We start from the raw sequence: 25158 nt of genomic DNA, 5'->3' as shown, positions 1-25158 counted from the left end.
TGTGTACTCCGTCTTTGTGGAGTTTTTTAATGGCATGAAAACAAAATATGCTATGTCTTTAAGAACAAATTTCTAAAAGGCTTTTGTTATTCTGTAAATATTTCTTTTTGGATTAAAAAATTCCATCTTTTATTGGGCAGCAATCACAAATATCTTCCTTTCGCGTCGCCCGACCGACTCCTGAAAATTGAGTAAAATTGAGTCGGAGAGTCGGTAAATTTTTCGGACTTTTTGTTTTGATGACGTTTTCTTTGCTCAAAAATTTTATCTTTGCCGATTTTTGTGAGCGATTTCTAGCGCATTCGCAGCATTTTAACTTTGTTTATCATTACACGTGCCCAGTCAGGACCTCATTTCACTTTATCGATATTACACAAACGGCAGTGTGCGCTAAATAATCTTGGTTTCGCTTTCGAAATCAAGCAAAGGTCTTAGCTTAGCAACAGGGCGCGCGTACATAGCAACGGGGCTGGGTAGAAAAATCTAAACATAGAATTCAAAAAAAATACCGATCATCGTATAGAGCACTAAAAAATACTCCTTTTCTATGTTAAGTTTGTTCTACCTTGGATTATAACTGAAAATATCTTCAAAAAAACCTTCGTCCGCTATCAGCCGCGCGGTAATCTTTGCCCGCTTCAATACACCTTATCGGAAATTCCACAAAAACAATTGCGCTAAAATGGATCCGTTGAAATTGGGAGGTAAACATAAATGGTAGCGTGAGTAGCGACGGTATGGTCAGCAATCCATGGAGTACGTTCGCGTGGTACGGCCCACCTTCAACAGTACATTTCCGTCATGTAAATATACTACATGAATTCTAGACCTGTATAAAAGTTCCCGCGTAAAACAAGAACTCATTTGCTTATATCTGGCTTGTTTATGTTCCTAAAAATACACTGAATTTGAAAAAAACAAACAAAACAAAGCTTTCAAGATGCTAGCAGAAGCTATTAGAAAGAGAAAAACAACAACTTCGGTGGTTCTTCAGTTGATTTGGAGGCTCTTTTGGCATCAACATTTTGGGTGTTTTGTAAGGCTTTTTGCCTGAAAACCGCAATATCGAGCTTGTTTACCTCCCAAAAAGTGTTGCGTAGCAACAACGCGAGGATGTGGAATTTCCGATAAGGTGTATTCTTACAGTGTAGCTCTAAAGCTCTAAAACAGCATCTAATAACATGAAAACCAGAATATGATTCTTCAATGGGAATCAAAACTATAAAGTGCACTTACAAACATCAATTTGTCAGATCTAACAAAATTTATAACGGCACTGTCATCATTCATTGACAATAAAACAAACAATATTCTGTCAAGAGCCTTGTATAGCCATTCCGGGTTTGCTTGTTTTTTATTTGACGCTTATCAAAATCTTCAATTTTAGGTCAAACTTTGACAAGCAATTGTTCTTTGTGTAGTTGAGCTATAAAATTAATTATTTTTGAGTAATTTAGAGCTTTCTTTTAGCTTTCCAACCATATATAATATGTAGGTGTAATATTCTACACTTTTGTCTAAAAATTTGTTTCAACTAAGGCCATTTTTAGAAAAATTAGATCTGCGGGACACAAAAAATTTCACAACTCATCTTTGATTTCAAAACAAAGCGCTGCGGAGGAAAAAATGTTCAGACAGTGAAACTTTCCATATTTATCAGAAAATACCTGAGAAATCCAATGGTGCTACTCTCTGAAATTAATTCTTTCATTAAAGGTATTATTTTTTACTTTTCATACTTTGGCAAGCATTTTCAGCCTGAAAATGAGGACTAGAATTATAGAGAGTGATACCACTGTAAAATTTGACCCTTTTTTAGCCTAAAACAGTTATTTATATGCCATGATTACAAAGATAGGTAGGTTCAGCAATTTTAGCTTCCGCTTTATAACGTTTTTATTGTTTTTTTGCAATGCAATGTCTTCTTTTTCAAAAAAATGTCTTTTCATTTCTTCCTTGAAGTGTTGGCAAGCCATTACAAAAAGAATTTGATAAAAGTCTGCAGTCAAAATGAAGATATCTGGATGGAAAGGCGAAAAGGTCTATTATAGAGCTTGGTGCAGGTAGATTAGTCTGACTGTCTGATACAGAATGTTATAAACAGTCTGTGTGCGTGTGAACCCTTGTTGACAGACTTTCTGAACTTTGGAAACCCAGGGAAACACACATATTCAACTTACCATAAAAACTTTTTCACAAGCTCTAAAAGACTTTCAAAACTGCTAAAAACAACATCAAAACATCAGCCACATGTATTTAGACTTCCAGCCAACAGCCATTTTGTTTCTAATGGATTTATGTTTTCATTTTCATTTGTTTTCCTTTTTTCTGCAGAGTCAACTTTTTCCATAAATTATCAAAATGCGCGCGAAAGTAGCTATAAGTAATTAATACGCTGAAAGCTGGCCAAATCAGGCCGAACCTATGGCGGCGGAAGCGCCATTAAATACGATCTTTTTAAAACAACACCATCTCGTTTAAAACGAATACTATCTTTAGTTTAAAACGATACTATCACATTTAAAACGATACTACTCTCGGGTACCTAATAGCCGGGGGGTTGGAATGAGCAGGAAAAAATCTCAAAATTTAATAAGGGGGGGGGGTTGGAATAAAAATGTCCTGGGTGGAAAATGTTTGAAAAGGAGGCTAATACAGCAGAATTAAGAAAAAATTTCTGAAATTTCATTAAAAAACTTGGCTTGGGGTGAATCATAAGCATACTTCTTAAGCATATAATAAGCATAAACTATGCCTGGATGCTTTGAGAACTTAAGCATACACGAGCCTGACCAAGCAAGGGGCATGATACACTTGCTTAAAAAAAAACATGTATACAATTTACATCATCCATTTTCGATCCTATCTGACTTATAAATTCACTAATCGTTAAGCAAAAAGTTTTGTTTCAAGACATTTGCAATGCCAAAATTGATTGGGATGAAATGATCCCTCCTGAGCTGATTTCTACGTGGCAGCAAATTTTCCTTGATTTGAAAGAAATTAAAGAAATAAGTTTTCTGAGACCATATTGCTATACTACAACTGATGATCGTGTAGTTTCACGTGAACTTCATGTGTTTAGTGACGCTTCAAAAAGAGCATATGGCTGTTGTGTTTACTTAAGAACTGAATTTGATTCCGGCCTTGTTAGCACTTCATTAGCTACAGGCAAATCTCGAATTGGTCCCATGAAGGGTAGTACAGTCCCCAAATTAGAACTCTCCAGGGCTCAAATCTTAACACTCGTTCTAAATCAAGTCAAATCTGAATTGAAAGATACTTTATTGATTGATAATCTCTATGCTTGGATAGACTCCACCGTTGTTTACTGTTGGCTCAAAAACGAAAATAAAGTTTACAAACAATTTGTTCAAAATCGAGTAAACGAAATTAGAGTGAATTCAAAAACTTTTGTTTGGAAACTAATTTACACTTTACAAAATTCTGCTGACGATGTTACTAGGGGTTTGTTATTATCCCAAATTGTGCAAAATAAGAGGTGGTTGAACGGTCCCGAATTTTTATCCTTCTCCAAAGAACATTGGCCAGATCTCAAGCCAGGTGATAAATTTTCAAAACAATGAGAACATTCTACAGAAACTGTTAAGGCTGTTAATTTATTTTTTGGGACTGAATTTGAATTCTCTGACCTTAATGATGAAGAGAAAGTTACTTGTTTAGCTGCTAATCCTGAGTTTAATCTCGTTCTTTTTGACAGCTATATAATATTGTTCGTGAGTATCCTGATCCAGATTCGTGTGAAATACCACAATCTGATGAAAGTCATACAATTTCTAGTGATGGGGTCGAGGTCCCGAATTTACTGGGCATCCTCGATCCAAGAAGATTCGGTTCGTTAACCCGTTTACTTCGGGTTACGGCCAAGGTTTTAAGGTTCGTGAGAAACTTGAAACAGAGTGTTCAAAACACTAAACTAAATAAGAGGCATGATGCCGAAGAATCAATCGATCATATAGGGACGCCAAGAAGCTATGAATCCTTGAAGTCCAGAAAGAATTTAGCTCATCCGAGCACAACCAACTGAAGAGAAATCTCAACGTTTTCACAGACGCTCACGGTATTCTACGATGCAAAGGAAGATTAGGAAATGCACCTCTTCCGTTCGACACGAAATTTTCTATTCTAATACCACGAAATAGCCGACTTGCTGAACTAATTGTGCTCGAAAGTCACAAAAATGTCGGTCACAACAAAACGAAAGATACACTGAACGAACTTCGATCACAATATTGGATCCCGAAAGGTAGACAACTCATCAAAAAACTGATAAATTCATGCTTGATTTGTCGATTATTTGAAGGAAAAAGATATATCTATCCCCAACCTCCAAAACTACCACGTGAACGTGTTGATATGAGTTTCGCCTTTGAAAATATCGGAATAGACCAGTATTCGTTAGAAACAATTTTGGTGATTAACAAACTTTCATGGATTGCCTTGATTACATGTTACTCTACGAGAGCCGTTTACTTGGATCTCGCTACAAGTTATGATTCAGAAGTGCCCATACGGATTTTGGAACGCTTTTTCAATCGATACAACGCACCAAAAGTCATTAACTCGGACAACGGATCGAATTTCACATATAATGCAACACAAGACTTTGCAAAATCTAGATTCATCCGTTGGAAATTTAACATTGAGGCTGCTCCGTGGAGTGGCGGAGTATTCGAAAGACTGATACAGTCAACCAGACGTATTTTACGAAAATCTCTACGAAAAGAGATTCTGACGTTTACACACTTCTTTAAACGTATCGAAAACATCTTAAACAATCGTCCGTCAACGCACCTTTACGACAACGAAAGCGCACAGCCGTTAAAACCCAATCATCTTATATACTGAAGGAAGATTGAGACCAAATGAAAATGAGAATGACAACGAAATAAACTGTGGCGCTATAAAGCGTGCCTTGTCGTATTTTTGGGAACAGTGGAACACAGATATCTCACAAGTCTTCGCGAAAGAGATGTAAAACCCAAACGAACATGAAAACTGAAACTCTTAATGTTGGAGACGTTTGTCTTATCGATGATCAAGGGCCCAGAGTAAAATGGAAAATGGGCAAAATTGTAGAATTAATCAAAGGAAAAGACAGCAAAGTACGGGGTACGCTAATCAAGACTACAAATGGACAATTAAAACGTCCCGTGAATAAACTGGTTATTATTCATAGTAACAAAACTGATGATATAGACTATGCGGGCATCACTTTTGTGCCAAACGCATTGCAAGATATTAAACAATCCTATTTTTGATAGGTTTTAAACGATATTTCTTTTATTTTGGGTCTCTCACTTATGTGGGGGAGTGTAGTATAATCTATACCCGGTGTATATATTTTGTGCTAGTAGCCAACTCGGCGCACTTTATACATAGTCACATGTTTTATCTTTTGAAAGATTAAAGTCTATTCACGATAAGTGTGCACTCTTTTTTCATTTACCTATAACTTTTGAAGGAATTCTTCAATCTTTATAAATTTGGTATCATTGGAAAGATATTAGTGAGTGGAACAATTTGAAATAAAAAATATTTAAAAATTTCTAAAAATGAAGATGAAAATGAAGAAGAAAAAAATGAAGATTTTGTAGAAAAGTGCTATAACTATCATTTTCACTGAAGTGAATCCTTAATCATCGAACGTCATCACTGTGAAAAAAATTCTCTAAAATAATCATTCAGTCAAAAGATATCAAACAAAGTTATAAGCTGATTGAAGTCTAAAAACGCTGTTTTCTGCAGTTTTTTGCTGTTTTTTGGGGTCAATCACTTATGAACTTTGTATCATAACTTTATATTGAATAAATATTTTAATAAAATTTCTTCACAGTGATTATCTCCTAAAATCAAAGAATCTCTCCAGTGAAAATGAAAGTTATAGCACTTTTCTACAAGATCTTTATTTTTTTCTTCTTCATTTTCATCTTCATTTTTAGAATTTTTTTAAAGATTTTTTTATTTCAAATTGTTCCACTCACTAATATCTTTCCAATGATACCAAATTTATAAAGATTGAAGAATTCCTTCAAAAGTTATAGGTAAATGAAAAAAAAGTGCACACTTATCGTGAATAGACTTTAGTACTCATTATACATTATACAGCACTTTGGTCGAAGCTCAAAAATACAAATATGAACAAAAAAGTGAAAGAAAACAACCAAAAACACTCCAATCTCTTCAAAAGGATTGAAGCTAAGTACATGAAAAAGATAAACACAAAGGCCACACAGTATCGAAGAGTGAAAGTTTTTTGTTTAACATTTAACAAGGAAACAACAACAACACTCCCTTTTGTAGAATCATAAAGAAGTAATGTCAGAAATATTCAATATAACCCCCAAAATGTACTGTATAAACATAACTAAAATACCTTGAAATAATCTGCAACATATCTGTAGAACTGACAAAACAATTATCTGGAGCCAAAGTGATCAACGAATCCAGTGTGGTAAAAAATTATACACTCATACTAGTCCAAATTCAAGCATCAAAATGTAGTTTTATGAATAAAAATTTTGTTGGTGCACACAGAAGATACACCAGGGCACTTAAATTCAATAAATTTAATTTCTAATCTTTTACAAAATCTCCATATTAAACAAGAAAGGAGGAAGACTTCTTTCCGCCTACTTTTTTTTCGAAATCCAAATATATTTTCCAATCTATGATTCGGTGCCTCACAGAAAATTTAAACATTACGTAATGTTATATTTGTAGACACTCGCTAGCTAAAAATGTCTTTAGCCGTATATCGGCTAAAGGCGGCAAATCTCTGGACAAAGGAAATATAGCTTATTAAGCATCCTCTATAAGGAGCACGAATCTGTTAGTGAATGCCAGCAGCCTAAGCGAATCAGAGATCTGAATGGTGGAGCGTGTATGAGAAATTATGCGAGCCAACTTGAAGTGTCCGCCTAAGTATTTGGATGGATCGCGCGGGCGATCAGCAAGGCGCGTATGCTGCTTTGCAAATCACCTGATTTTTCTTCTTCGAAGCAAATAACAATAGAATGCCTAATTATATCTCCCTTGGGTGATTGACCACGCATCCAAATAAAAATAACAATAATGGTAGGGAAGAAGTGGGAAGATCAAAACATGGGAATTTTTAGATGTTCTGGTTGTTTTCTTTTTATACTTGCTTAGATATTCTTGTTTAAATCTTCTTAATGACTTGGTTGCATCGTGTAAAGAACTAAAGGTATTATTTTTTATTTTGCTTCAATTCTTCTTTTCTGTTTGCCAATTTTGTAGTGCTGTTTTGGGTTGGAAGTTTTGTTTTGATAATTTTTTGTCTCCCCAAAATTCACTTTGCACTTTCTGTCTAACAGACTTTCCACCACACTGTCTATATTTTATGGTCAAGGCTGCCATTCTAAATTGGTTTATCACTGCTGGGATACCATCTTGAAATTATGCATATCATTATGTGCATATATTTATTTGCAGCCATGAGGTTCATGCAGGAAAATCTGTCAACAGGGGTTCACCTGATTTCTAGGTGAACCAAGCTCTATAATTTTAGAACTTTGTCTGGCTGAGGTAAAACTAATTTTTTCTAAAATTTTGAGCTTGGATATCCAGGCTAAAGCGAAAGTACCACTCTATCTACACAACTTGGTCTACCATCATTTTTGCTAATAAGACTAACCTTATTGTATAAGGGTTGTGAAGCAATCCAGACTTCACCTCAATTCGCAAGTTGCAAGCAAAATAAGAGACACTCTAAAAATCCCTCTAATAAAGCCGCTATAGAGACAGGTTCGTAATAGCCTTAATGCCCCAAACACATCACATAATCCACGGCGGCACAACATCCGCCGCCGCCGCCGCCCGTGCATCGCTCTTTTTTTCCTTCTAGTTATTCTAGTGTAAATGGTGCCTTAATAAAATCGAACGATATTCGTCGAACGATCGAACATTTTTATTCGAATCACGAATCGTCTGTCGAAATCATCAAAACATAAAAATAAAACAAAAACAAAAATGTACAAATAAAGATGGCTTGTTGGTTCTTGGGCAGTTTTGATTTATTTCTTGACAAATTCGACAGATTTTATTACCTCCGTTCCTCTTTATCATTGAATATTCACTTGGTTTTGCAAGGTAAGTTTCGTTCACTAAAAGAGCACTCCTCCCGCCCTGCGTGACTTGCTAAAACCTCTCATTGATTGAGCTTATTTGATACTTGATACTTGCTGTTAAAAGTCAAGGGATGATGAAGATCCTTTCTGTCACCGTTCAAACTATTTTTTTCCATTTAACAGCAAAATAAACATTTAAAACCGAAGAACCACTGCTTAGATTGCTTAGATGCGTGCCGCCCAGTCCGTGTTTCGGCTTCCGGTAATTTTGTTGCTGTTCACTGCTAGGTCGTGACTTCTTCATAAAGACGAAGACAGATCTGGACTTGTTTCGTACTTTCCAGTCTCTTGTTCGTAGTTTTTCTGACTTTCTGGTTCTTTGTGAGTTATTTTCTACATTTTTTATGTAGTAACCTGATAACAGCTGTTCGTAATTTTCTTATCGCACACGGTAAACCTTTGAAGGCGCTTGAAAATTATACATCTGAGGAAAATAGTCCTCCCGCGGAAAATTCTACAACAAGAATCTTGTTGTGCGCCGAAATGTTAAAAACTGATACGGCGCCCTATTCATAAACACAATGACACAACTTTGTTGTCGTTCTTGTCCTTTTTGACGAACGCGGTCCTTACGATTTCGAGATTGGATATTCGTCAGATTGTTATGTTTTTACACATCCCTTTCGAGCTTCAGTGTGGTGTGCAGAAAACATTCACAATCTGATCTCTAGGTTAGTATGTAGCTGATGATTGCATGCAAGAAACTTAAAGTACTACAAAAAATGAACTTTTGAATTTTTGTTTTGTTAGGTGAAAAATGGGCAAACATTTTTACCCCCTGAAACCCTAAAAGTAGCAACGATGACGTAACAAACTGAGATTTTTTCAAGGAGTTTTTGAACATATTGAAGTTTTCAATTTGGTTCGACTTAACAAACCAGCAGCTCAGCAGCTGGTCTAAAACAACGATAGAAAGCTCATTATTCACAATTGAGTCCGTGAATTATGAAAGTTACAGAGTCTTAGGTTTCTATTTACTTGTTTTTTTCATTGATAATTTACCCATACATGGACACAATGTTCTCCACTGTTATCGGTCGTTGCCCATGAAACAAAATCTTCACCGAACCAAACTTTCAGCACTTCATCTTTTCTACCATAATACAATGGATCCTCCTTAGGAGCAGGTAGAACAAGAAATTTAGACATTTGATTAAACCCAGGTACAGTAAATTCCTTATGACCGACTCTGGTTTCGTAATTTTGAACCGGGAATTGCGGGTTGTCCTTTGCGTCAGTTATAAGAGTTAGGACTGAAGTTGAATGGTAACAGCATCCACAAGCCCAGTAACTTTTCTCTTTTCTGATGCTGCAACTTATATAGCCAGAAACATGCTCAAGTTTGATGGAACTTATCTTTCCGGTCATTGGCAGTCTAAACAAAGCAGGTGATCTATACGAAGGTTTGTAACATATTGGTTGAACGGTTACTTTGGCGTATCCAACTAAAAATTAAAAACGTAAATTTTGAAGTAATAATTGTGATTCCCTTGGACAGTGGAGATATCCCGGTATAGAAGAAGCTAACAATTAAATAATCAATACCTATGACATTAATTGGAATATAAAAACAATTATATTGTGATTTCGATTTCACTTCGTTTCGAAATAATCAATGATACCAATAATATTTTCCAACTTTTAATTGCTTCGTTCAAAAAAGATAACATAACCCCCGTTTTTAGTAATAAGTTGGAGATTTGATATTTCACAGAAAAGTGCTACCAAGGGGTATTTCGGGTTCCATATCTTCCGAATGACTTTTTTGTTTGCCTTGAAATTTGAAAAACTTCTTAACCTAAGGTTGCACTACCACTGGTGTAAAAATGAACGTTATAGCATAAGTAGAAAAAAAGCTCAATTTTTACAATCGCAAATTTAACCGCTATAAATCGCAAATTTTTCAACCAAAAATACATTCAAATATAGCTCTTTTGATTCTCTAAAACAAGCAAAAAAAAATTCCTTAATTATATTTGACTATCAAAAGTTACAGGCATTCTTGTTTCCGCTGCCAATTATATCTGGACAGACTTTTTTATTTTTTAGTACTTTCTTTGTTTTTTCGTGGCACATTTAAAAAAATGTTTCTTTCAATCTAACCTTTGCTGTGTGCAAACCACGCGGGCTGCACTACTTATGTAGAAAATCAGCGGCTTTTCATTAGTCGGCCCATGAGCTTGGATTAGGCCCAATGAGAAAGTGACATAAATAATACGCAATACAAAACTTCTCCAGATTTAATTCAAGAATCGAAATTCCCGTGTTAGAAAGTTTGGTTAAACTCCTGTCTTTGACGGTGTTTATTTCTCTATATAATTCATTCAGTCTTGGTCGTTATACGTTTGCTCTTAAATATTCACTATAACTGAGCCTTAGATTGTTCTTAATTTGTGCTTAAGATTTAAAATACTTTCAATTTCGTTTTCTTACATAGTTTTTTTTTGGGTATCACGAAAACAAGATATCAAAACATTTTAATTGGTCATTTTTCAGGACTATCCATATCCGGGGGGGGGGCACTCAGACAAAATAGGAAACGAGGAGGTGCCGCTGGTCAAGGTCCCTTTTTATTATTCTGGCGATATTTAACAGGGTCCCAAATTTACTAATTTTCAAGATGCGTATCTGGCAGGGTCGACTTTTTTGGACAGAATTGTCAGGGTGGAAACTAGAAAGTTGTTCAATTTTTTGTCTACATTTCGTCATTTTAGCCTCTTTTCAGGGTCCCAAATTACCAAACATTTATATCTGACAGGATCCACTTTTCAAACTCAAGTAGCACGTCAATGTCATTGCCCCCTCCTGGGTATTCAGGAAAATCATCATTGAAATTTAGATTTAACATACCTGGGACACAGCGTCTTATAAAACAGTTTTTAGTTTCAATTTTCAATCCTCTACAATCAATTCCACCATTTTCAGGAGATGGATCAGTACATCTTCTTCTACGAGTTTGTTTTCCGGTATTACAAGTCAAACTACATGCATTCCAACTTCCCCAATTTGCCCATTCCCCATTGACTAAAACAAAAGAGAGCAAATAAAATATGCTGGCTTATGAAATGCGAAAGTGTTGTACATGGAGCTCTCTAAATCGATCCGTGGTTACTAGGTTTAGGAGATGACGGGTATGTCCAAGCCAAAGTTTGAAATCGACCCTTAGATTAGAGAGACTAAATTTCGAAAATTTTGTCCATTTTTTGATGTCACCCAAAATTTCAGCCAAAGTTTTCAAATTTTAGTCCAGATTTCAAAAGTTTATGACCTTTTGAGGTAGTCGATTTTATTTAAAGCCATTTTTTGGCGGCACATATGTCGTCGTTTAGAAATCGAGTGTCCCCCAGGTGCTGTTCACTTCCAAAAGTTGTGAGTATGCTTTAAATAAACCTTTTAGAACAATCTTGACGTTTGAGTAAAAAGCATGCATTTCCCCGCTCTTGTCATCTACAAAATGAACCATCAAATATAAAACCATGGCTTCTTGAATGTTTGAGAATTCAACTACAACTTCAGTATTTTCTATAATATTGACATTTAATGATCCGTTGAATGTTGATTTTCCCAATTTGGTGACACTTCCATGCCAAGCTACTTTAGGATCCTTCTCGCCGCTGTGATAATAAAGAATAATTGATTTAGCTTCTTCATTTGGTGCTGGTTGAATTGTCCAATTTTTGTGGAAATCTGAATTCAAAGCTACACTTTGTACTTCATTTGAAGGATATATTTGTCCACCTGAAACTAAAATAAAACGATAACGATTATATTTGTCCTTTGTTTTAAAAGGATTCAGATGATTCTGGATGATTTGAGATATTCGGCATATAGATCCTTTCCTAATCCTGAACAAAACGTCAAATCTTTTTTTCCAACTATTTTCCAAAGCTGAGGTATTCAAGTTACAAATTTTAACATAAGTAACCAATTTTTACACCCCCTTTTCACAGACCCGATAGGATTTTTTATACCAGTGGGGATAAAAATAACGGACTGAAACTCGATGGGGATTGACATTCTTATATTTTCTATGCCCGGGGGGGGGGGGGGTTCTACCCTTGTCGACCGACAGGGGTGCTCTGCTTAGGTTCGAAAAATGGACCCTACGTGGGACTCGAAATTTGCGAAAAAAGTGACCCTGAATGGGACTGAAATTCCTAAATTTTCTCAAATTTTCTACTTTTTCCCCAAATTTTCCCCAAAAAGGCACCCTACGAGGGACTGATTTTTCTATTTTGGTGTTTTTGCGACCCTACCTGGGACTCGTGGAGGTTAGAAAAGGTACCCTGACCAGCGGAGCATCCCCGTAACCCATCTTGCCCTAGTACCCCCCCCCCCCCCGGGTTTTATGGCTGGAGATTTCAATTCTTTTATTTTCAAGTCTAAAAATTCAGTGAAGATGGAGAAAATAGCACAATATCTGGCAGTGGAGATTGATTTAATTGACTATTTTCAGTGGGACAAAAATTGGAGTATAATTTTTCACCGTGGACTATATTTTGGCTGATTTTTCTAGTGGGAAGGGGTCCCAGTGGGTCTGTGAGAAGGGGGTGTATTTTTAGAGATTTCAAATCTCAACATTGGAAAGTAGTTAAACCAAAATATTAGAAGGCTCTACTCAGGACCATTGGAGGTTTCTGTTGGCCAAATATTGCAAACTATCTGGTGATCTCTTTAACAGGGATCCCCCTTTTAATATGCAAGATTGCGAGTAATTGAATAAAAAAATTATGTAAGCCAGAAAACGTGAACTTATCATAATTTATCATTTTCAAGCTTCTTTATTTGATACGAAAAAGTGATAGAGAAAGGGTTTTAAAATGTTTAAAAAATGCAGTCCCAAATGCCCAGCCCCAAAACAAATGCTAATACTATTTTCTTAATACACAAACATAATTTGTAATTGGAAAATATTTCACATACCTGTCGAGAAAAACACTCTGCAAACGACTAGCATAAAGCTCCACATTTTTTCAGCCTTTAAACTTTCAATGAGCTTTGAATAGTTTTTTACATGTCCTCATGGATAGGAGATTGTTCCTCTGTCATGATATCTTATTCATAGAAATGATGACAAGGATATTTTAAGAGGTACTCAAAACCTTTAATTTCAATTTCCTTTCAGGAAATTGACTGTGGTTTCCTTTTCGAGTCTTTTTTAAAAATTTGTATGTTTTGTGATGGCTCTCTTTTCTAGGTTTCTTACTTGTGATTCGATACACCTTACCGTAGCCGCCAATTGCCGCGCGGGCATTTTTTTGTCCACTTTATCCCACTAAAACCGTCCCAGTCCTTCGCAGTTCGCACCCAAAGACAATAGAAAAATGTGTCAAGAAAGGATTGGATCGAGTTTAGTTAGTACGATCGAAAAGGTGTATTGGTACAGCTTTCACCAAATATCCTAAACTATTGCTATGGTTACTTTTGTTTTCGCTGAATGCGCGCTCAATAGAATTCAGATTTGTCACCACAGTGTAAATTCTAGACAATGTTATCGTTACAGTTACAGGGATAGGAAAGGCGGGAAAATATACATGCGCAAAGCAGTTTGCAGCCGTAATGGTGGTATACGAAAAAATCGGCGAGAGAGTTTCAAAGAAACTACTGGCAAACTCTACCGGCTGTAAACTCTTTTTTGGCAAAAAATCCGTTTGCGAAATTTTTTTGTCTTTGTGTTTTTTTCTTAGATGGTGATTTGTCTTAGCATAGTCTGTAAATTCTTAACCTATGATACTCAAATAGATTATATGAAATATGGCCCCACAATCTCAACTGAAGCATGAACTTTAATCAATTTAGTTCGCTTGTGTAGTAAATGAATGCTGAAAATAATTTGCACTGAATCCCTTGCACTGAAAAAATTCCTATGTAAGGTGTGTACCCAGTCTTATAGCAATTCGACCACGGAGATAACAGTTGAGAGTGTTTCTGACGGCTATTTATATTGTACAAACTGCAGACCAGACTGTATTAAGAGAAAATCACAAAAGAGTGCTTGTTTCGAGCTCCAACTCTAACCCTAACTGATAATAACCCAACTCCTAGCCAATCTGATACGTAACCACACCCAAACCACACCCAAACCACACCCATACCCAACCCTACCAGGTCGCCTGCATGTCCTGACACTATTCCCGCATGCCAGATCTGAAAAATAGATACATGTCTTTCGTCTTTATGAAGAAGCCTTCACCCTCACTGCTAGGGTACACCATTTCAAAACGGCTTTTTTCGCAGTCCTAGCTACCAAACCGAGAAAGTGGCTTCAAGCCAAACCATTCGAGGTTATTTTGATAAAATCATCGGTTTGAAGATGTGATTTATATAGCAAATTTTATAGCAAATTTTTGCTTGGGATAGAAGTTAAAGGTACGTGCACACAATATAGCAAAACTGCTTCGCTCATAAATTCGCTTCGCAAAAATCGTCGGCATTCGCCCCTATTTTTTTTTCGAGGAATTTTATAACCGAGATTTGCCGTCGTTTTGGGCGTACGAGGTTAGCGATTTCCGAAATACCGAATGATTTTGCCAAATTTCCGAAATTCCGTAAAAAAATACTTGCAATTCCGATACCAATTTTTATGGGTATTTTTCCTCTTTTTGACTAATTATTCATCAAATTTGATTTTTCATGTATGAATTCCGAAAGGGCGGGATAAAAACTTTATAATACCGAAATTTCGAAGGCAAAAATCACCCTCGACTCCATGGCTTATCTAACCCCCTTACGCTATTGATGATTCTGATGGACGCGTTGACGGGGGATATAAGCCCTGGTGCACTTTAAAAACGAAAGTACTTTTAGGCATGTACGCGAAACGTATGTCGATTAGCATAATCCCGCCATTTTACAAATTCCGAGAATTTGAAAAGATCAAAACAAGCTAAATATGTAATGAATGGCTGATGTAAATAGTAAATTTAAAAGTCAAAGACAGATTCTCAACATGAAGAAGTTGAAGTATGAAGAACTCTTGGCAAACCAATCAATTGACAAAATTGCAAAATGTCATTTAAACCTTTAAATGAAACTTGATTGGCAGAGAAAGATACTACAAGACCTTGATAAGCAGTCTATCCTGGTCTATCCCTGCACTGAGCGAACTGGAACTGCTTGTAAAACGATTTTTTACAGAAAGACAAAATGACTATGGAAAATAGTTTAAAGATTCACTCGAGAAGACCCTCTGCTGTCCACATATAATTGTTTTGCTTGAACTGATTTCCAACAGCAATCTTGCATGTTTCTTTATAATCTGATCACTCGTGATGAATGACTGATGTTTATACATTTTGGCATCTATCTTGTCCATGACCATGGGCATCAGGAGTATGAAAAAGAAAAAAGCATACATCTCCAGTGATTGCTTGACTGGTAGTCAAAATGAACTGATCGTGAAGAAGCTTTTTCAGAAAACTTGAGACTTTACGTACAATACAAACTCACTGCAATGTTCACAAAATGTTCTGGTTATGGTTTATACAATTATGTGAACAATTCTAATCAATTGATGAATGTGTAAAAGCAAGAAACTTCAAGTATTGAAAAATAAATAAATCTGTTTCTTTAATGTTTACCATGAAACAATTCTTTAAACATATCCTATTACCAGACTGAAAATTTATTTATATTGACCGTAAAAGTCAAAAAGTATACAAACTAGTATGGTACAGTGTGTATATTGGACTGAATTTGACAAAAAATGTTGAAGCTGGAAGTAGTTTTTTTATCGGGATAAAATTTATGCAAACATATAAATAACAAATCTGTCATCTAGATTTTCAATATCAATTATGACATGTTAGACTTTTTTGGATTTCAGTTGAATTTATTCTGACCTAAAGATTATGTTTCACTGTCGTCATCATGTGCTGATTTGCTACATAACAAAATTTTTGGAAAGTTTTCCATAGAGTCTTCAGTTTTTAACCTATTTTGAGGATAAAATCAAATAGGAATACAGTCTAAAGTAACATTAACAGATTTTTTTTCATAAGCTGTATTAAGTGTCAAATTTTATTATTTTATCTTTTATAGATGAATATTTTTGGACATTGTTTCAAAAGATAGCAATCAACTACATTTTGGTCAAAATTCCAGAATAGAACTTTAAGATTATATATGTCTTTTCAGTTCAAGCTCTGTTATTTTGATACAAAATGATTGAGAAATTTACTACAAAAAATTGAATATATCTCTGTTTTTTTTTGTAAATGTCACATTTTCTTTGGAGCAAAGCTGTTTCATTTTAAAGCATCTGATACTTTGAAGCTGAAAGGACTGATAAAACAAGATTAATTTTTGGAACTTTTTTCAATCAAAAATTAGGAACCATTAAAGGCAAAAATAAAATTTGGAATTATTGTACTTTACCTTCACTGTTCTCGAGACTTGACAAAATTGATAATAATACCTTGAAGGAAGAAATTTTGGCAGGAATTCAATTTGGCGGGTGGTTGAAAAAGTTTTTTCAGAGGAATTTAATTTGACGGATTCCTAGAAAAAAGAAATTAGGCGAGAACTTAATTTGGCGGTTGAAGGAAATTTTTGGCCAAAAATTGTTACCAAATAAGCAAAAACCTGTTTTTAAGGCCTAAATAGCACAAATTTGGAGAATACACGAGATAAATTAAATTTGGCGGGAATTTAATTTGACGTATGGCGGAATTCCTGGTAAATCCGCCAAATTTTATTTCCGTCATAATTTATTCCTTTAAGGTAGTCCTTGATTACAACCGACCTATTTTTAATATTGAAATTCAACAAAATCTAATATTATTTTCAAGCCTTTCCCATGAACATTTTTCATTGGACCAGTAAATATTTCTAACTTTTTTTGTTAATTGAATAAAACGAAATGTTCCAAGTTTATTAAAGTTTCATGTAAAATGTATTCCTGCAGATTTCTTTTGATCATCTGTCAAATCTCTAAAAAACTTATTACGCCATGTTTTTATTATCAAAACCCTGAGTTGAAAATCGTTTAAAGATTCACAAGAAAAATCTTAAAAATGGCACGTATAAAGATTCACACAAGAATATCAAATTCATTTTACTAGTCAGAAAACTCATATTACTGTAATTAGAATTTAACTCCAAACTCTATACAATGATTCATAGCTAGCAGGACATGTTCATTAAAAAAGGCAAGTTTTTGAGGTTTCTGTGACATTTGATGTCTATGTTACAAGATTATCCATTTTAGTGGTTTACCATTTCTTATCAAAGGTCAGATTATTCTGATGGTTAAGGTGAAATGTTCTTCTTGGATAATTTGGTAACAGAATTTTTTCCCCTTTAAAAGAACAAAAGATATGTTAGTTTGAACTTTTTACAGTGCTGGATAATGATGTAACACCAACTTTTTCAGTTAAGCTGGATAATGATTTCTAGATCTACTAAGCAGCTTAACCTATAGATATCTTGAGTTATAGAACTTATTTAGGGTATAATAGATATCATTTTGACACGAAAAGTTTGTTGAAATACCCACTGGATAATGATGTAACACAGCTTAAAGGTCACAATATGCTGTTTCATAATATCCAGATATTGATATCAAAAAACATTTCATTTGAGTTAAAACCTGATGTTTTTATTGTACCTAATGTTTTTAAATTAATTAGCAGAGTAAGGAGTACTGTTTGGTAAGAATTGGATAATAATGTAACATTTTCAAAAGCTACCTTGAAAAAGCTTACATAATTAACTGTCATTCATACCTCTTCACATGTCTCACCATATCTATAATACTTTTAAAAGCTCATAGGTTTCCTTCAGAGAGAAGTTTTAAAAGTAGAAACCTTAAGTTTCGCAAAAGAAAAGGTACAAAAAATTGATATAATAGGCACTTTTTGGATAATTTTGTAACGTGATGGGTGATGGGTGATTTTTGATTAGCAAGAGGAACGCGATATGATAAAACTTCGTTAAATTTTCACTTTTATCACTAGCTGCTTGTTACTTTGTTATCCAAACAGTACTAATTTAAGAATGGGCTTTCAGAATTTATAGTACAATTTATAATTCTCTAATGTTATTCATAATTTTATATTACTAGTATGTATTTCGTGTATCATAGTGTTTGAGTGGAAGTTCTGTTTTCTTTTATCTATGTTATCATGTTATCCAGACCATGTCCCATTAATAAAAACTGATAAAAATCAAAAATTTGAAAGCACTTATATCTGTTTAATATTTGTCTATGCTTTAAATGATAGCAAACCTAAATTTCTAGTTTTTGCAACCAAAAGTGCTAGTAATGATAGGTGACAGTTTTGTTACAAATTATCCAAAAAGCCCCAATTAATGAAAATGTTAGCGTCATTTAGGGATTTCAATATCTTATATTCCTTGTTTATTATATAATGTTCAAGTTTTGACTTTCTATGTTCTATAATATTGAAGTTATTGAAAGATTATGATTTTCTGACTATGTTACTTCATTATCCCATATCTTTGTTACCATTCAACAAAACCTGTCCGAATAACAACAGGTGATAGTTAACATACTAAGCTTTGAAAATTTAAATCAATTTTCATGCATTCTTCAAAAAGTCATTTTCCAGGTCAAGGTGAATTAAAAAGTTACATTATTATCCATTCTTGGTAAACTAACAACAAAAAGTGAAATTTTGTCCTTTCAGGGGCTTTGTTACCATGTTACCTAATTATCCAGCAAATTTCATAGACTTTGAGACAATATTAATTGATTTATTAACAAAAAACGATTTTTCCAACTTTTTGACATGTCACAGGACTTGCCTTTTTTAATGAACATGTCCAGCATTAAAATTTTCATAAAATTTCAAATGGGTATTTTACATAATTCAATGTGTTCTCTAAATAAATAAATAAGTTCTTAATGAATGATGATATAGTAACAGAACAAAATTCACCAAAATTAGTTATCGCCAAAATTGAAGGAATTGCTTCCTCACCCTGCCTCACCATAATAAGGGCCCCTAATAAGTTCTTGCCAGAATTAAAATTTCCAGTGATTTTCCCAAGGGGCCGTCCACATAGTACGTACACACTAAGGGGGAGAGAGGGTGTCTTCTCAAAAGCATATGCTTGCGTACAGAGGGGAAGGGGTCGAAAGAAAAAGTAAGTACGCAGAAAAAAAAAATTCACAGCCCTTTTTTTGCTTGTAAAATTGGTTGAAAGAGAATAAAAAGAGAATTATTATTCGCTTGTTCCTTACAAAATATCAGCTGTTTCTCTCTCATAGAAAAAGGGGAAAACCCAAGCCTTTTGAATTTGATTTTTTTTTCAGCCAGGGGGGGGGGTGTGAATGAAAAAAGTACGTACTCACCAGGGGGTATAGCTATTTGCATCTGCTTGCCTATAGGGGGAGGGGTATATACTCAATTTTTGACATTTTAGTGGGTACGTACTATATGGACGGCCCCTAGTAACAACAAAGTTCTATTTGAAACACTAATTTTTTAGCATAAAAGAACCACTTTATATACTACGTGCTATTTGCCCAAATTAGTTTTTGCCATAAATTAAAAATTGGATTTCTCTTCAAAACCACATTTATAAAAAATTCTATTTTATTTAGCTCCTTGCCAAAATAAGTTCTCTCCAAAGTAATTGTATTCCCCAAATTCTTATTTTTTCGCAATTTTTGCCTCTTGCTGATTTCACCATTTTATCTCCAATTGTCCCTTTTCGTTAAATAATTGTTTTTCAGTGAAGTGAAAGTAACAAAGATCAAGCATTTTCACTCTTAATTGTTACACAGTCCATAAAGTGTCCATCAATCTTTTCTTTCTTATTATTTAAACCAGTTAAACATCATACAGTGGCCAAATGTTTAAAATTAACTTCAACTGACACTGATGACTGAGCAATGCATTTAGTTATGTAGCATCCTGGAAAACCAGGGCTAACAAATAGTGCAATCTTTATGTTTTTATAGCTCATGCTTATTCCAATCAGCCAATTAGTCACAAAAGCAAGATGCAATGATGATGTTGAGGACATGATACTTTTCATGTTTTTACACACAAAAACATTATGTTGTTGTACAAAAATCTGATTGAATTCATCCTACTGCTACTGTCAGTGTCGTTCATCGTTCCCAGCTGTGGTGACATGATATGGGTGGATAATTGGAGTTTACGTTCTTGAGGCTGGATATAAAAATTCTATCAGCTACTTTTTGGATGAGCAGCATCAGCCAGAGTCAGCAGCAAAGCATTAGAGCTGTTGAAAATGTTTTATTTATTTTTCACATATCTAAAAGTGAGAAAGAAAGCAATAATTTCAAGATTGAAATTTCTACCAACCCTAAAACTTCACCACAAAAAAATATCCATATCAGAGAGCCAAATTTAAAAAACAGTAATTGGAAGTTGAGACTTATTGCAAGGCTACTAATTTATTTTGAGCCAGTAAAAAACCATTAAAATACAGAGGAAAGCCATTCTCATTTCAAAACAACAAACACAGTCATTTTCTACTTGCATTTCGCTTCCAAATGTCCAAATCAACATTATTTTCTTTTCCCATGCCAAATGGTCATACGGAGAAGAACTATTTACAGCATTTTGATATAAATTATTTTAGTAAGTGTGCTCGCAGCTCGGCTGTACTTGTCTTCGCAACATATTGCCCACACTCAAGCTGCCAGAGTCCAAAGGTCGAAAAATATCAAGATTCTTGATATTTTCTCTTCTAAAGTACCAGGGCCCTAAACGATTCCTCCAATTATACGGTACTGGCCTCTTTAAGTCGCAGAATCGTTTATCGGCCCTGGCTCGCGAGGGTGGGCAAAAATATATGGATTTCCGATACCGAAACAACTTCAGAATTCCAAAAAAACGAAGGAATTTTGCCTGATTTCCGAAATTCCGAAGAAAAAAGGGTCGATTTCCGCAATTTCGAAATACCGTACGCCCCCCCCTTTGCTCTTGGACTTTAAAAAGGCATTAAAGGATAGAACTATACCGAAAATTTGATATTTATTACGATTTCGTGGTTTTATAGATTTCATTTTTTTGAGAATTTTTCGCGAGCATAATTTTTCACGAATTGCCCTGTCAAGAATTTTCTTAGACAATTACTTTCGCAAAAAAGGCGAAAATTCGCGAAAATCGCGAAAGTTTCTGCTCGCAAAAGTTTGTACGCCTGAAGTATTACTTGTGCAAATCGAAACAAACAAAATGGCAGACTGGTTACGATGATGAGCTGACTAATTGACTGGAAAAAGTGTTTTGTATGTCAAATTTTGTTTTTTGTCTTTGAAACTGAATACTAACTACTGAAATTTAGTCAGAAGTTCACTTCAGCAATCATGATTTCATTCTTTTTCTGGAATCTTTAAAGAAATTTGCTCAAGTTTTCAAATGTACATTTGATATTTTTGTTCAAATAGCTATAAACTCAAAAAATCCAGCTTTCTGAAGGCACGTCTCTTCATTGTCTGCGCTGCGATCATCTTAATGGCTTCAATCCTTTCAGCTTGGAGAAAAGATTGCATCGTGAAAAAGTACTATGCACTTGAAAAAAAATTTATATGTCAGAATGTTCCAGGAGTGTTTTTATTTAAAATACTAAAAAACCAACAAAAATATCAAATCACCAAGTAATGGTTGCTGGAGATCCTCTAATAAATCGTATTCAAAATGTATTGGAGTAAGCTTTTACATGATATTTATTTGTGTCTGTTATAGTAGGGGGAATTTTGTTCGATTTTTTGGAATCGCTCGACTGTTTTGTTAGAAGCACTTGTTATACATTTTTGGAAAGCTAAGGGGTAGGGGAATCGAAATTACTATGTTTTCAATTTTTTTTCGGACACTTTGGTGTGATTTTCGGACAAATATGACGGTCTCAGGCAAAAATCATAGGGTTAAAAATTAATGAAAATTTTAGCTCGAGAAAACGGAGACCTGTTGTATATTTTTGGAAAGCTCTCAGAAAATTAAGATTAGAGATATATTGCAAGTATAGGTGATTTCTGTACCTAACTCGAGATATTAACCCTTGAAAACCGTGTTTTCAGCCAAAAACAGCTATTTTGTCCAGTTTTTGCGCTTTTTGAAGCTCAATATCTCGAGTTAGGTTCTTAAATCACCTATACTTGCAATATATCTCTAATCCTAATTTTTTGAGAGCTTTCCAAAAATATATAGTCCGGGAGCCAAATCCTATATCTCCTTAAATAAGCACTTTTGCTTAACCCAAGATTCTACAGGATAAACTATACATTTTTGGAATCCTCAACTATCCTAGTTTTGGAAATGGTCGGTCCCCAAAGCTAACTCCTGGTCAATTTTTCATACTGGGCCCGAGTTTAGGGGGTACTTTTTACCCTTTGTAAGGATTTGTTAAGGAAAATGCCATTCCAGGGATGATATAATTTGCTGTATCTAGTCAATCAGTTGACTAATAGCGCACCGCAATCCATACGTCATAATTATTACTTTTCACTTTTTTGACATTTGTACGAGTTGCAATCCCACAATTCAACGCGGCTCAATTAAAGATACGTGCAAGTTGTTATATATCTTTTGTCAAACGATGCAATTAACGTGCAAAAGAGATTAGCGCAAAGGTTGATAGGATTGGAACTCGTACAAACACATCGAGAGTAATGATTATGTCAAAAATGAAATCTATTTTTAGATTCAGCGCGGTGCGCTATTGCTTTGAAACTTTGCAAAAAGTTTCAAGGTAGGCTGATGATTATTTTCGGCAAAAAATTTTTGTGAAAAATTATTTTTATAGGTTTGCCTGGGGAAAAAAGGGGAAAATTTGGGTATTTTAACTAAATTTTGACCCTTTTTAAGTCTGGGACCTACCCAAACAACTTTTAATGAGACACAAACTAGGTGTTAGGATAGACTTTGATAGTAATAATTCTGAAGTATCTGGGACCATTTTGGGAAGCTCTGAATAGCAATATAGTGGAATTTCAAAGCAAAAACTGACAAAATTACGTCAAAAAATGTTATAATTTGGCCATAACTTAAGTTAAATCCGTCATTATTTTGTGTAGGTTGTACTAAGAAATGACTGAAGGGTATATAACTGGTTTCCATCTCAAAATTTCGTAAATTTGAGGCTACCATACAATAAAAACATCCAAATTCAGGCAACAACTACCAAGAAGTGGTGTATTTACACCCTGATTTGCCCACAGTGACCCTGATTACAGACAATGAAAACCACAAAATAACTTTCCGATTTCTCCTACTACAAAATTATCCTTGTTTCAGTGGTCAGAAATAAAATTGGTACACCATAAAACCGCTTTATGGGTGAAATAGGTCCAAAAACGATAAAAATCGCCTAAAATGGGCATTTTTACCAACTGGTTTGTCCATTTGCACCCTGGCTTTGTTAGTTTTAAGTCAGAATTGGAATCTTTCAGGATATATTACACGAAAATCAAGTTAAAACTATTTTTGATGACGTTTTAACCAAGATTAGTGGTGAAAATTGCTCAAATAAGGTAAAAACCCATAAAAATGGGCAATTTTACCCCCTGCAGCCCTGAATATACTAAATTACTGTCTGTTTGAAATTTTTCTGATGTATTGCATCAAGGTCTATCATAACACCTAGTTTGTGTCTCATTAAAAGTTGTTTGGGTAGGTCCCAGACTTAAAAAGGGTCAAAATTTAGTTAAAATACCCAAATTCCTTTTTTTTCCCCAGGCAAACCTATAAAAATAATTTTTGACAAAGATTTTTTGCCGAAAATAATCATCAGCCTACCTTGAAACTTTTTGCAAAGTTTCAAAGCAATTGGTCAACTGATTGACTAGATACAGCAAATTATATCATCCCTGGAATGGCATTTTCCTTAACAAATCCTTACAAAGGGTAAAAAGTACCCCCTAAACTCGGGCCCAGTATGAAAAATTGACCAGGAGTTAGCTTTGGGGACCGTCCATTTCCAAAACTAGGATAGTTGAGGATTCCAAAAATGTATAGTTTATCCTGTAGAATCTTGGGTTAAGCAAAATGCCATTTTTTGGGCTTGGCTCCCGGACTAATACAACAGGTCTCCGTTTTCTCGAGCTAAAATTTTCATTAATTTTTAACCCTATGATTTTTATCTGAGACCGTCATATTTGTCCGAAAATCACACCAAAGTGTCCGAAAAAAAATTGGAAACATAGTAATTTCGATTCCCCTACCCCTTAGCTTTCCAAAAATGTATAACAAGTGCTTCTAACAAAACAGTCAAGCGATTTTATAAAATGCCCTCTACTATTAGATACATAATTATACTGAACTACAAGTCAAGGGTTTAAGCAAGCAAAAATGGCAAATATGATACAATTTACAATATGTCGTCTTAAATAGAAATTGTCATAATATATTCACTGTATAAATTTATGAAACTATAATTTGGTTACAAAGTTTAAAAGCTTTCGGAATCGAAAATTCTAAAATTCAAACGAAACAATTAACAATCCAAGACTTTATATCTTTAAATTTGTTCATCCAAGAAGATTTGATTAAAATAGTTCAATTATCATGTGCACCATTTACAGTGAAAGAATAAAGTGTCTATTAGTCCTTCAGGGGTAAGAGCTAATTAATACACTCATTTTGTTTTATAAGCATACGGTAAATTTCGGCTGAAGCTCACTATGCTTAAGTAAAGCTCAATTTTGAGCTATCTTTAATCTTGAGAGAAATGAAGACATTCTATTCTATTCTATTCTATTGTATTCATGTTTCAAAAACAGACTGCTACACTTTCTCTCTTGGCTTGGTGCTTTTTGATATTAAAATTTCTTTGGCTGAGCCTCAAGGTATGCTTAGCATATGCTTAATTTTTCTGGAAATTTGAGCTTCAGTATGCTTATAAACGTTATGCTTATAAAACAAAATGAGTGAATTTCATCACTACATCTCTGGAGGCTCAGAATAGTGTTTTCTCGCAGAAGACAAAGATGTACTCAGACACCTGCGTCGAAGGAAGAAAATGCCCAGGTAAGTTTTTGGTCTGTTATAAA

At 34.6% G+C, this 25158-nt stretch overlaps 1 protein-coding gene across 1 annotated transcript; it reads right to left on the bottom strand.

Annotated features, from left to right (window-relative positions):
- Nucleotides 1-8997: 8997 nt before the first annotated feature.
- LOC136808274 (uncharacterized) lies at nucleotides 8998-13205 on the bottom strand. Its single transcript, XM_067064815.1, has 4 exons — nucleotides 13095-13205; nucleotides 11562-11915; nucleotides 11022-11195; nucleotides 8998-9616 (listed from the first exon to the last, which is right to left on the bottom strand). The coding sequence occupies exons 1-4, from the start codon at nucleotides 13138-13140 to the stop codon at nucleotides 9159-9161; spliced, it is 1032 nt and encodes a 343-aa protein (XP_066920916.1). The 5' UTR covers nucleotides 13141-13205; the 3' UTR covers nucleotides 8998-9158.
- Between the last annotated feature and the right edge of the window lie 11953 nt (nucleotides 13206-25158).

This window comes from Clytia hemisphaerica, unplaced genomic scaffold, assembly GCF_902728285.1.
Source record: "Clytia hemisphaerica strain Z4C2 unplaced genomic scaffold, Clytia hemisphaerica genome assembly, whole genome shotgun sequence".
NCBI lineage: Eukaryota > Metazoa > Cnidaria > Hydrozoa > Leptothecata > Clytiidae > Clytia > Clytia hemisphaerica.
Note: the sequence above shows the minus strand (reverse complement) of the source record. Positions and strands in the feature narration are given on the sequence as shown.